We start from the raw sequence: 13,316 nt of genomic DNA, 5'->3' as shown, positions 1-13,316 counted from the left end.
TTAAGTATCTTGGCATTATTTACTGACTGAAATGCATATGCTTATACATTCAGTATAGAATATTCCCCTTAGTTTCCTTTTGCTTGTAGATTCCTTTGGAAGCAGACATTTGCTTAGTCCATATTAACTTTTGCAAATGGAGTTTATGAAATAAGTCTCAGTCCTGTAGTTTTGCATTTTGTCACATCACAGATGACCTCTATATTCTTTATATTTAAAAAAATTATTTAATACTTGTCCAAGCGTCTTAATATTCTAAAATCCAAGCATATAATAAATAAAACAGTTTAAAAAGCAGGCTCAGCAAAAATGCCCTTTATTCTTTCAATCATTCTGTGTGAAAACCTCCATGGTCTCTATAAAGAGCTAAAAACACGAACAGATAAATTTGTAAAAGTTATACAGTTAAAATTACTTCCCAGTTTCATTTGCACAAAAGTAATTTAATGCATATTTAACCATAATTTTATCTGCATATAAGCATTATTTTATAAATTTGAAATCTAATTTGTTTTAATTACTGCTCTCAATTGTGAAACTCTCAAAATTTTTAGATTTTTCACTTTATTAGCTGTTTTTTTTTTTTAAACTGAAGAGCCAACCCAGTACTTTCTATCACTAAACAACAGAGGACAATACACAAGAGTGTTGCTATGTGGGGTTTTTTGTTGTTGTTGTTACTATGTTTTTAAAGTGTCTCGTTAATTCAGGTTACATAATTCAGAAACAATTCTCTTAATTTTCTTCATCTTGGATCAAAGTAAGAACTCTGCCCTTCACTACATAGCCAAGAGTTATGTTTCATTTAATTTTATTTCAGAATGTGTTGACATTAATGGTGTGGCAATAGAATTCTCTGCAGAGAACTGATAATCCCTGTGACCCCTGCTCCGTGCTAACTTGTGTAAGGATGTGATATTAGAAAACTATTGAAACTTTTAACATTCCTACAAAATTGGGCCAGGGATTTAGCTCAGCGGTTCTGGGGCCTGCCTCGCAAGCGCAAGGTCCCGAGTTCGATCCCCGGTACCAAAAAAAAAAAAAAATTTTTAGAAACATTCCTACAAAATTGTTAATCCACAGTGTTTCATTTCCTTCAATTATATAGTTTTTCCTGGGAGCTTTTGCTCTGTATGAATGAGTGTCACATTCCTACTTTCAAAAAATGGGGTTTTAAGCTAGGTGTGGTGGTACACATCCATAATCCCAGCACTCTGTGAGGCTGAGACAGGAAGATCTAAATTTGCAAATTCAGAGTGCTCCTTAAATATTCTAAACATTTTGTCAAGAAGCAGTGTTTCTAAGATATGATTTCCTGGAGTTTTGTAATGTTCCCTCATTTCAGCTTAATACAGTATTAAGTTGGAAATTGAATCCTCAGCAAGAATCATGTGACTTTCTAGCATAAGATGTCATCTTTTCTCAAAGTCAGTCCTGGTCATGATTTTGGTATAAATTACACAGTCTTGCAGGTAATAGTAGAAGACAACAGTCATACACCCAACAAATTTGATAGCACATAAAGCAAATGGCACACAAAACAGATCCAAACATCAGGGACAAAGCTGGTTCTTCAAATAGGAATTGGAAAACTCTTCAAAGGAAATGTTTTCTGAAAAGCCTAGGGGTTTTTTCTTGTCTGTATGTTTTTCCAGAGGAATATCTTAAATTATTTGATTCTTTACAAATTCACAATGAGAGCCAACATCCTTGCCATGGCCTGTGAGGGCCTGCATAATCTGACTGCTTTTGCATTGATTTTCAGGGCCTAGGAAAATCTGCACTTTTATGGTTGTTCTCTATCAAGCCATCTTTTAAGTTATGACATATTAAGCCCACATCAGAATAGTATGAGGGGAGTGGTGAGTTTAAGAAAGAGATTACTATGGTGGAACAAAAGGTTGGAGTGACAAATCACTACAAAAAGCCATTACCATTTGTAGTATGGCAGGTGCTCTAATATTTTCCTCACTTTGTTTATTTTCTTACTTTATTTGTGGGTATTTGAGATTGAACCCAAGGGTGTGCTCTTCCAATGAGCTACATCCTCAAGGCCATTGTTTTCTTTGTTTTGGTGGGGGGAGGGGGGTGATGGTACCAGGGATCAAACTCAGGACCTTGTGCTTGTGAGGCAGGCATGGCACCACTGAGCTAAATCCCTGGCCCTCCATTATTTCTTATTTTGAGATGGGGTACTACCATGTTGGCCATGCTGGATTTGAACTTGTGATTCTACTGCCTTCCTCCCAGAGTGCTGGAGTTATAGGCATGTGCCATCACGCCCATCTGATTTTGCTCTTTTTAATACCCATCCCGAGACCAAGTAAACCACACAAGCAGAATGTTTACTCAAAAATAGATTATTGTTTTCAGGGCAATAGGAACAACCCTTATAGCTTTTCTTGCTCTTAGTAGGCACTAATATTAGAGGTCACAGAGCTAGATAATATGTTATAGTTTTCGCCCTAGCTTTGCTATAGATAACATCTCTGAAGTATGGTTTATTATAACAGTTGCTTGGATTACCTTTCAGAAACATGAAGGCTGCTTTTGCTGAAAATACCAACTTCACTTTAGCCTACAGATATCTTACCTGTGATTCAAATGGAATAAATGGTTATACATCTTTTATTTTTGTCTATCCCCTTTGCTGTCTTAACTCTTAGTTTCTATTCATCTCTGCATATAAACATGTCTACCCTTTAAAAATGTTGTTTAAGACTATGATATGGGGTTAATTTAACACATTTCCCATTAGTGCTAGTATTTTACTTTCTCCCCTCTTCTTCACCCCGACATCTGTGTTTCTTCAGCACCTTCAACCTGAGCACCTAGAATCCTTCATCCCTATCACAAGGCCTAGGCTAAACCATAAGGCCAAAATGTTTGCACAGGATAATGGCAACAAGCTACAACAGCAACTTGGCAATCCCTAGGAAAAGTTAACCATCATTTTGCAGTCCATGTCTTATACAAGAAGAAACTTAAAATCATGACCTTAGCCAATCCACACATACAGGATTTTGGTCAACACCAACAAATCCATAAAGTGTTGCTGCTTTCTTTGCTTCAGGAGGAGTCTGATCTCCCTTTTCTTGGTTATTACTAGATCCCTCTTATGGTTTAAAACTAAAACATCTCCAAAAGTCTACTATGTTTGGAAGGTGGTTGGCTCACAGAAGGTGCTATGTGTATCAGTGGATTCATCCATCGGTGGATCCAGTAACTGAATGTGCTTTTAAGAGGTGGGACTGGTTGGAAGTGGTGGAGACAGTACCTGAAGGGTGTATAATTGTCCCCAGCTTCTCCCTTCTCTGTTTCCTGGCTGTCATGGGTCAAGCACCTTTCCTCCACCTTTTCCCTATGGCACGCTGTTTCTCCCTTGGAACCAGTCAACCATGTACTGAAGCCATGAGTCAAAATAAACCCAAGTTGTGAGTGTTGGGTATTTTGTCCCAGCAATAGGAAAGTGACTAATCCAGATTTTGTTACCAGAGAAGTGGGGCTGTTGTTGGTATTATACCTGACCAAGTGGTTAAGCCTTTAGAGGGGGTTTGTATGAGGGGTTTGGGAAAGTTTGGAGATGTTGGCTAGAGAAGCCCTGGAAAGTTGTGAGCAGTCCTTGATATGTGATAGAGCTTAGGTCTCAGAAGACCAGAATGTTGATAGGTACGTGGACAGTAGAGGCCAGTCCCAAGAGATTACATTGGGAAACAAGGACTCCACTGACTGTTGGGCTAGAGGCCATGTGTGTTACATTCTGGTAGAACATTTGTCTTCATTTTACCTTTGTCCTGAGACTTTGTAGGAGACTAAGATTAAATGTGATGTACTAATCTTGTGGAAGAAACTTTAGGGCAATCCAATTTCAGGCTGTGGCATGGGTACCTCTGGCTGCTTTTAGGCTTATCTACAGTAAAAATCCTGAGAGAGGGAGAGGGGAGAGAGTGTGTGTGTGATGGTGTGGGAAACATGCAGCTTGGCCAGAAAGGAAGCACTTGTAAAGTTGGGACCATGAAGACCGTGATTACTAAAAAGATTAACATTTTTTAAAAGCCAAGTACTTTGTATTAGGAAAATAGAAAAGATGGCTTAAATGCATCTCAAGGATCAGCACAACACCACCTATCCCAAGGACAAACGTGCAAAACAGAGCCCCTTTCATTTGAGAAGAGAGCCCGTGGGCTCCCTTGCTCAAGAAGGCCATTCATGGAATTGGTTCCTTGTAATTAATTCCACCATGCTTAGCATCCAGAAATCCAGAAGTCACTGTAATCATAGTCCAAGGGGGCCTAGCGACTGCTTGAGCTGACAGAAGACTTTGGCATCCAAATGATGCTGGTTTACAGGCATGTTGATTGCAAGAGCTGTGGGGTCATGGAGTCTTCCACCCAGATTTCAGTGGAAGGCCTGGAAGACCATATAAAGAGCCTCTGAAAGTGCATGAAGCTGTGAGAGTAGAGCCAAAGGTGAGCCAGTGATGTGTTGTTTTCCCTAATGATGTATGCAATCCTGCAGCTTTTTGTGCCCTTCTGTGTGCCTCAAACTACTGTGATCCCTGAATAGCTTTGTGGCCTGTGGGCTTGTGAAGTATCCTCTTTGCTCCTGAGGCTCCTCTGTCAGCACACTGTGGAATATGAAAAATGCCCAAGCTGAAGCATATCTCTGATCACACTGACAGATGGCAAAAGCAAACAAACAACTGAATCCTGTCCTGGAAATTGGCAGCAAGGATAAGCCAAATTAGTTTGCTGGACTTAGTGCTAGCGCTTTCAGGCCCAGTGCCCTCAGAAAACATCCAACCAGCATGGATTCTCATCATGGAGAGTAGGATCACTGTGTCCACAGCTTGAGCTTGATGCTACTTAAACATCTCAGGAGGTCTGTTAACCCTCCTGCTCTCTGTAACTGACTACTGTGGTTATCACCCACTCACTCACTGTGGTAGGATGACCCAAAAGACCCTGAAGTGTGGTGGTTCTGTTACTTCTGATTCCTGGAACAGCTTAATTCTAAATCATAAACCCCTTCTCAAAATGGCTCCTAACCATATCACCCCTATATGTGGCGGTGCTGCAATGCTAGCCTGCTACACAAGAGTCACTTTCAGAAACCACACACTAATTTTGCAGCTTACAATAACCTTGAGCTTTTCATGGGGCTAGCACTGTTGGTCCATTGTTTTTCACTGGGCCCACCAACCTTCTCTGGGTTTACCTTGTGTTTGTGGAGATAGATACCCCTTTCTAGGAGCCAAGGTTTGTGTGCCAGAGTGCTTTGTTCTTTGCTCTGTGTTATCTTCAATTTCTCCACTTTCTCTGCAATTTATAGCTTTCCTGTTCACTCTTTCTTGGTTCCTGAAATTCTTGTCTTTTTCTTTTTCCTTGTTTTTTGTTTTGTTTTGTTGTTTTCCTTTTTTGTTCTTTATTATTTTTCTTTTTTCCTAGTTTTTTCTGTTACTTTTACCTATTCTATTTCTCTCTTATTGAATTTTTACCTCACTTTCTCTCCTCCTTCTCATCGGCATTTTCTTTTTTTAAGTTTCACTTCCATTTTCCCCTTTCTCTGTCCCTTCCACTATCTTATTCGGTTTAAGCTTTTTTATAGTGCTCAGGAGAGAGCTGATGTAGGCAGTAATGGCAAACAGAAGATAGGCGTAGCAGTGGAGCACAGAGACCAGAGACCCAGGGTTCAGGGAGCATGAAGGCTCTGCCCACACTCCTGAGTGGTTAAATCCCCTCTGAGGGTGGGTATCTGGACAGCAGTGCAGTGTCCAGGTCAGAGCTTCCTGGTCTAGTGTCTGGGCTGATCACTGGAGACAAAACCCTGGGAGTTCTAGGAGCTACAAATACCTCACTAAAAAGCAGGTCAGGGGTGCAACACCTTTCTTCAAGGTGTTGTGACTTCAGAGGGGCAGAATGGGGGGGGGGCAGGACCAGCTCCAACACCACTCAGTGGATACAGGATGGGAGCCTGAGTGCAGCTCCCTCAGAGTCCCGTGGGTCAGTGGAACAAGAGGAGGGAGGGTGAGGGATATCTCCAAGGAAGTGAATGTCATACTCTACCTCTGCCAGGGTGAGGAGTGTGGGAAGAAGAACAGTTTCCTCACCCACCCTCAGGGACACAGCTGATATTGGGCAACAAAATAGATTAGTGAGACAAAAGTAGAACACATTAATTTAACCAAAGTTGTAGGAGACACGGGAACCTTCAAAATGAAGGCCCAACAACCTAAAAACAAACAAACAAAACAACTTTTATGCTAAATTGATGAAAAAATAAACAGCTATGGAGAAATATGCCTGGAAAAGGACAAGTGACCTGGTGGTGATGAACGGAGGCTCCACCCAGGCAGGGTTGCTGAGATCTTTCCTGTCCCTTCCCTGGACATGGGGAGGCCAGACACTTGTCCAGGAGATCTTCAGAAGGTGATCAGGGAGCAGTCATCCTAGGATCTACAACTGGCTTTATAGAGGGAAATTCTAGTTCCTATGACTGCCTCAGGGACAAAGGGCAGGATAGAACTTGCTACTGTGCTGCCCTCTCCTGCATCTTGGACACACAGGCTGAGGTCAGTGCTGTGGGATCTATGCTGATCAACAGGAGGCTATAATAATGCGTATAGCACTGCCTATGAGAATGGCTGATTTATGGAATGTAAGTGCCCTACAATACTTTTAATAGTCAGTGAAAAGACTGGCATATTAACTCCAGGTTTTTTGCTTTCCTTTCCTTTAAGATTTCCCCAGGGGTTGCCTCCTTATGTTCTAAAAGAACTAGTTAATGTTCTCTTAAGATTGCATTGAGGTTTTTTGTACACAAGTTATACAATGACTATAAATATTTGCATTTAAATTGTCTTTTGCTGACCAGTCAGGTGTTATTTTTCCTCCATATAATTCTGGGGCGGGGCCGGGGATTTAGCTCAGTGGTTCCGGTGCCTGCCTCGCAAGCACAAGGACCAGAGTTCGATCCCCGGTACCCCCCCAAAAAAATCCCTTGGATGTAATTCTGGGGGGTTATTCCCATTCTCTCAATACAACAATAGAAACTCTGTTCCAGATACTGAATCCATTTGTCTATGTGGTACAACCAGAGAGCCACGAGTTTCTAATGCTCTTCAATTATAAGGCACTGAAACTATCTGAAGCCATGAGGCCCTTGCTTAGAAGGTACATTAGGAAGAAGGTACACTTTGTTGTAGGAAGAATGATTGGGCTGAACTTGTAATAAATCAGTGCAAAGTCTGTTATTTAATAAAATCTCAATGATGAGAGCTTATATTTTAAAATTTCAGCTTAAGACAACTTAGGCTTTTCTAACCTTTAAATTCACCCCAGATAAGTCTGCCAAACTTTAGCAAGGTGTTTGTGGTCACCCACACCAACAGTCTTCCCTGCAGTGATGATCCTCAAGTATGCAACCGGCTGCTGAAGATACTTGCCCCCTCATGCCAAGTGACTCATAGGGTGGTGGTGTATGACAAGTGTGGCGTGAACACCACATGTAAAATGTACATAATGAGGGGAGGGCCCCATCAAGTGGGTTCTAGCTGTGTAGAGAGGGGAGCCCAGTGTGTGTGGCACACATGTGTGGTCATCACCCCTGCAGTCTATCTGCCCAACAGGTGTCATGTAGGTGAGTGAGCTAGCTAGTAAGCAACAAGAAAAGATGAGCACACTTATAAAAAAAGTTCTTAAAATCTCTGAACAGGTCACATAAACAAAATTTTATAAACTTTCATCTATTAAGCCTTTTAAGGTTTTTCGTAAGTAACGAAGAATTGGGAAAAAAATATATATTTAGTATAGGGAGATTTAGAGTAGGAACCATGACATTTTATATGGATAAATTTAGTATAAACACAGATTTTTCACATATGTGAAGTTTCTGGTTTGCTAATAAAGGACTAAGTCTTTTTAAAAAATCTTTTGTTCCACAAACTCCAACTCCTTATCAACAGATATAAATGAACTCATAACCATAATAAATATTTCTATAGTTCTCTTATTTGCAAAATTTGTAAGATTTTAAGGTTCTTATATTTCAGTTAATGTACATTAATGGCAAACTCTGTAGGCATTTAATTCAGGATTCAAACATCTGTGACATTATTATACTCATATAATGATAATAATTTCAAATTTTAAGAGAAATAAATAACTTAAACAAATAGCATTGTCCAAACATTGAAGTTTAATCACCCTGGGTTCATGCTGAATTAGGATTGAACTTCTATTAAAAGCCTTGCCACATTCTTTACATTTGTAGGGTTTCAATTAGTAATGATTTCAAGAAATTCTTTACAATTGTAGAGGTTTTATCCAGTATAATTTCTGTAATGTAGAGTAAGTGTTCTCTCCATTGGTATGAGTTCTCTTTTGTTAAGTTGAGCCATTTGAAATGCTGCCACATTCTTTACATTTGTATGGCTTCTCTACATTATGAATTTTCTGTATTTACTAAGGATAGAAAGAAAGTTAAAGTTTACGCCACATTGCTTGCATTTGAAAACATTCTGTCATGTATGAATTCTTTTGTGTTGAGTGAGATGGGAGCAGCGAATAAAGGCTTTACCACATTCCTTGCATTTGTAGGGCTTCTCTCCACTATGAATTCTATGATGTCGAGTAAGACTTATATCATGTCTGAAGTCTTTGCCACATTCTTTACATTTGTAGGGTTTCTCTCCAGTATGAATTCTCTGATGTCGACTAAGGACAGAAGAATAGCTAAAGGCTTTCCCACATTCTTTGCATTTGTAAAGTTTCTCTCCATTATGAATTCTTTGGTGTATAGAAAGGGTAGACCAAGTACCAAAGGTTCTACCACATTCTTCACATTTGTATGTGTTCTCTCTAGTATGCACTCTCTGGTGTAAAGAGAGGTTTGAGCGCTTATTAAAGGCTTTGCCACACTCATTACATTTGAAAGGCTTCTCTCCAGTATGAATTCTCTGATGTTGAGTTAGATTTGAACCATGAGTAAAGAATTTGCCACATTCTTCACATTTGTAGGGTTTTTCACCAGTATGAATTCTCTGATGTCGAGTAAGATGTGAACGACAGTTAAAGGCTTTGCCACATTCTTCACATTTATATGGCCTCTCTCCAGTATGAATTCTCTGATGTATAGTAAGGCGTGAAAACCAGTTAAATGCTTTGCCACATTCTTCACATCTATATAACTTCTCTCCATTATGAATCCTCTGATGCTGACTGAGGTATGAGCAATTATTAAAGGCTTTTCCACATTCGTTACATTTGTAAGGTTTCTCTCCACTATGGGTTTTCTCATGTCTCGTAAGATTTGAAGAACTTTTAAAAGCTTTACCACATTCTTTACAACTGTAGATTCCTATATCCAGATTTTGATTGGGCAATAATGGATGGGTAAATAACATCCCATATTCATGAACACTGTTTACCTTGGTATTTGGAAGACATATTTGTTGATTACAGACTAATGAACCTTTCATGAAAAAACTAAACTGATTACAGTTAGGAATTTGCTCTTCACTTTCAGATTTATTGTCTACCAAAATGAATGGTTCAAAATTTAATCCAATGTTACATTTAAAACTTTTCAAGTGATGAACTAAAGCATGAACCGGTCTCATTCTTAGATTTTCCAAATTTCTTTTGAGAGAAAAGGCATGTTTCAAAATTTGATGTGAATATTCACCTACAAAAACATGTGGGTCTTTAAAAGTAGCAGGCACAAACTCAGTTTTTTTCTGAAATACTATATGTTTATCTCTGCTGACAATGAAGTTTTTGCTTTCTTTAGTTATCACAAATTTGTTACATCCATTATAACTTGCATTCTGATCTTCATACTCGCCCATATTTTCCCATTCTTTTTTAAAATATAAGTTGTCATGGCCACAAATACTGTGCCTTTCCTCTGTCATATTCTGGAATGAACATTTTCTGCCCTGTTTTGATGAAATGCCTTGGGCAAAATGAGAAGACACAGCTGAAAGAAATCAAAATAACAAATTATGCCACATTATGAGAGTGGTGAATACAGCTTACAAATCTAATATATAAAAGTATGTCAATGTTGGGCATGGTGGTGCATTCCTGAAATCCCAGCCCTCAGTAAAACTGAAGCAGGTAGACTGCAACTGCAAACCCAACGAGGAATTAATAGGACCTTCTCTTAAAAAAAAAAAAAAAAAAGCTCAGTGTGAAGGCCTTGTGTTCAACTGATGTAATATACATATTAGATTAATAATACATATATGATATACTAATGATGTAATACACAGTAAAACCTTGAATTGCAAGAATAATTCATTCTGGGCCGGGGATTTAGCTCAGTGGTTCCACCGCCTGCCTTGAAAGCAGAAGGACCTGAGTTCGATCCCCGGTGCCAAAAAAAAAAAAAAAAAAAGAATAATTCATTCTGCTCATAATCAAAAGCACTTGTATATCAAAGCACTGACAGAGAGAAAGAAGAACCAGTTGTCATCATGTGACATTTGGCATGACATACATGACATACATGACATACATGACGTATTATAAGACATTGCTTGTTTATCAAGTTAAAATTTACTAGAAATGTTTGCTCATCTTGTGGAACACTTGCAGACCAAGTTATTAGCAATCCAAGTTTTGAAAAACAAAACAATATATATATATATATATATATATCTCAACCTAAAGTTATCACTATGGTAGCAGAATATTAAACACAAGGCCCTCTCTTCCCTATAATGACTCAATAATGATACACTACCAAGATTATCTTTGTCAAAATTCCCAAAACTAGGTAAGTATACATAGCACTGCAAGTAACCATAACACTGACAGTCACATATAAGAAAGGAAGGTTATTGACAAAAGAGTTTATTTTTGTCTAGGACAGCTCTATGTCCTCCTGATAAGCACAGTGTAATTATGAAAAATCCCTTCCTTCTCCCACAAGACTGAAAAAAGACAGAGGAACATATAGACACATTTCTAGTTTCATATGGGCTTTCTGAAAACTGCCCTCTGTCTAAACAGTGTGGGAAATCATAGGGATGTTTTGACAAAAAGTTCGGGACAAGGGCCAGAGGTTTAGCTCAGTGGTTTTGCCGCCTGCCGTGCAAGCGCAAGGTCCCAAGTTCAATCCCTGGTACGCAAAAAAAAAAGTTCAGGACAGCTGAAACAAAAGGCAGTAATTATAGTAGCAAAAGATGGCAATGCCACTTGCAAGTCAATAGTAGTAGAATAAAAAATGAGTTGTTGCTTTTTTTGGTACCGGGGATTGAACTCAGGACCTTGTGCTTGCAAGGCAGGTGGCAGCACCAATGTGCTAAATCCCCGGCCCTAAAAAAATGAGTTCTTAAGCCAGGCATGGTGGCATACATCTGTAGTCCCAGCACTCAGGAGGCTGAGACAGGAGGATCGCTGTGAGTTCCAGGCTAGCCTGGGCTACATAGTGAGTTTGAAGCCAGCCTGAAAACTAAATAGCAAGACCTTGTCTCAAAAAACCAAACTTAACAAAAAAGTTCTTAAGACCTTTTAAACTGGAAAAACGCAAACCCAATTCTAGAGGATATATATATGAAAACAGATTTGAGAGTCTCCAACAGTTCCTAGCACAATGACTGCCGTCAGTATTCCCTAAAGGTTGCCAATCCAGAGATTAGAAAAATAATTTTCGTATTTTTTATGAAATTGATATTTTATTATTTAAACCATATATACAATATTTACCATGTTAATCATGTTTTGAAGTAATTGGATAGTGAACAGTCTAAATCTAGCTAATTAAAAACAAACATTATTAAACACAATTTTTATGCTCAGAACACGACATTCTCTTAGCATTTCTCAAAACTACAGCAGATTAATTGTACTTGCTATGTTTTACAATATAAATCTTGAACTTCTTATGTCTTAGTTAACTAAAATTTCATAGACTATGACCAACATCTGCCTAACTTCTTCCTGAACAACCACAGACCCTGGTAAACACTATTTTACCTTATACATTTGAGATTAACTGTTTTAGATTTCACATATGAATAAAATCATGCAACCACCACCCTGGAGTCTTGTACCAGCTAGACCCAGGAGGAGAAGGCAAGCACACATCCCACCTCCAGCCACCAGTGTCACGAGGACCCAGGAATGGTGCACTCCACCTGTCGTCCCCGGATTCTCCACAGCACAGGGCAATAGAGTGGGTAACCAACAGGACTGACCTAATTAAAGAAGAGGCCAATGGCCAGGAGGAAAGTTTTGCTTCAGGACTGAAGAGATACCCTATCACAGAGACCAGATGAGAGACAGCCTTAGGAGATATGCTTGGAGAGAGAGAAATAAATAGGGATCTCCTGGATGCTCCACGTGTTGAGGAGAAAAACTGCCAAGAATATTGAATACAATAAAACTGTTCTTCAAAGTGACAGAAAGTTAAACTTTCCAAGATAAACAAATGCTCAAATAAGCATTGCAACTGCATTATTATAAATGCTAAAGGGAAACCTCATTGAAAAGTAAAATAATGTTTCTTAACACCACAAAATGTATGTCATTTGAAAGCTGAGAAACAGAAACAAGCAAATAGAATTCTATAATACTGTAACGAATCTGCATAAAACACGTTTGTTATATAATTTGAAAAGAGAAAGCATAAAAATCATAAATATCTGTTAACAGGTATATAGCATGAAAAGTTTTGACACAAGTAACGTAACATTGAGGGAAGATACAAAGATAATTATCATATGGATTAAAGTTAATTTCTTACCAGTTTAAAATAAATGTTGTATGTTCAACATTCTTTCATAAAATCCTCATGGTAATAAAAAATGCACAAAAATGAAATGGGAGAGAAATCAAAATATGCCACCATAAATATAAAAGGGATGGGGAGCCTGGGGATTTAGTTCAGTGGTACCATGCCTGCCTCATAACCGCAAGGTCTTCAGTTCAATCCCCAGTACCAGGGGGAAAAAAGTTCTAAGAAATCCAGAAAGCAGTTAAGAAAAAGGTAATATTAATTTCTGCATTTCCAGTAATTTTTAAAAATATAAATGGATTAAACACTTTAGTAAAAAGAATAAATTGGATAATAAAAATAAGCCTAAGGCCGGGGATTTAGTTCAGTGGATCCACCACATGCCTTGCAAGTGCAAGGTCCTGAGGTCAATCGCTGGTACCAAAAACAAAAGCAAAAATAAGCCTAAAAAAAAAGCCTAAAAACCCCACTAGATAATATCTACAGGATATTCTTTTAAGATTTAAGTACATAAGCCAGGCATGGTGGCACATTGTGGCACTGGGGAGGCTAAGGCAGGAGAACTGCCATGAGTT

General features: G+C 38.7%; 1 protein-coding gene across 2 annotated transcripts in view; it reads right to left on the bottom strand.

Annotated features, from left to right (window-relative positions):
* LOC101723761 (KRAB domain-containing protein 5-like) overlaps positions 1 to 13,316 on the bottom strand; it is a 43,157-nt gene that overhangs the window by 11,377 nt on the left and 18,464 nt on the right. Inside the window, exon 4 of one of the 2 annotated variants that reach the window (XM_013068582.2) lies at positions 8,177 to 9,978. The exons of the other annotated variant lie outside the window; for it this stretch is intronic. Coding sequence (XP_012924036.1) covers positions 8,522 to 9,978 — 1,457 coding nt within the window. The 3' untranslated portion in view covers positions 8,177 to 8,521. Of the gene's footprint in view, positions 1 to 8,176; positions 9,979 to 13,316 lie in introns of those variants that run through there. 2 annotated transcript variants of the gene reach the window in all.

Source organism: Heterocephalus glaber, unplaced genomic scaffold, assembly GCF_053883595.1.
Source record: "Heterocephalus glaber isolate CG9 unplaced genomic scaffold, H.glaber_assembly_v1.0 deba00000281, whole genome shotgun sequence".
NCBI lineage: Eukaryota > Metazoa > Chordata > Mammalia > Rodentia > Bathyergidae > Heterocephalus > Heterocephalus glaber.
Note: the sequence above shows the minus strand (reverse complement) of the source record. Positions and strands in the feature narration are given on the sequence as shown.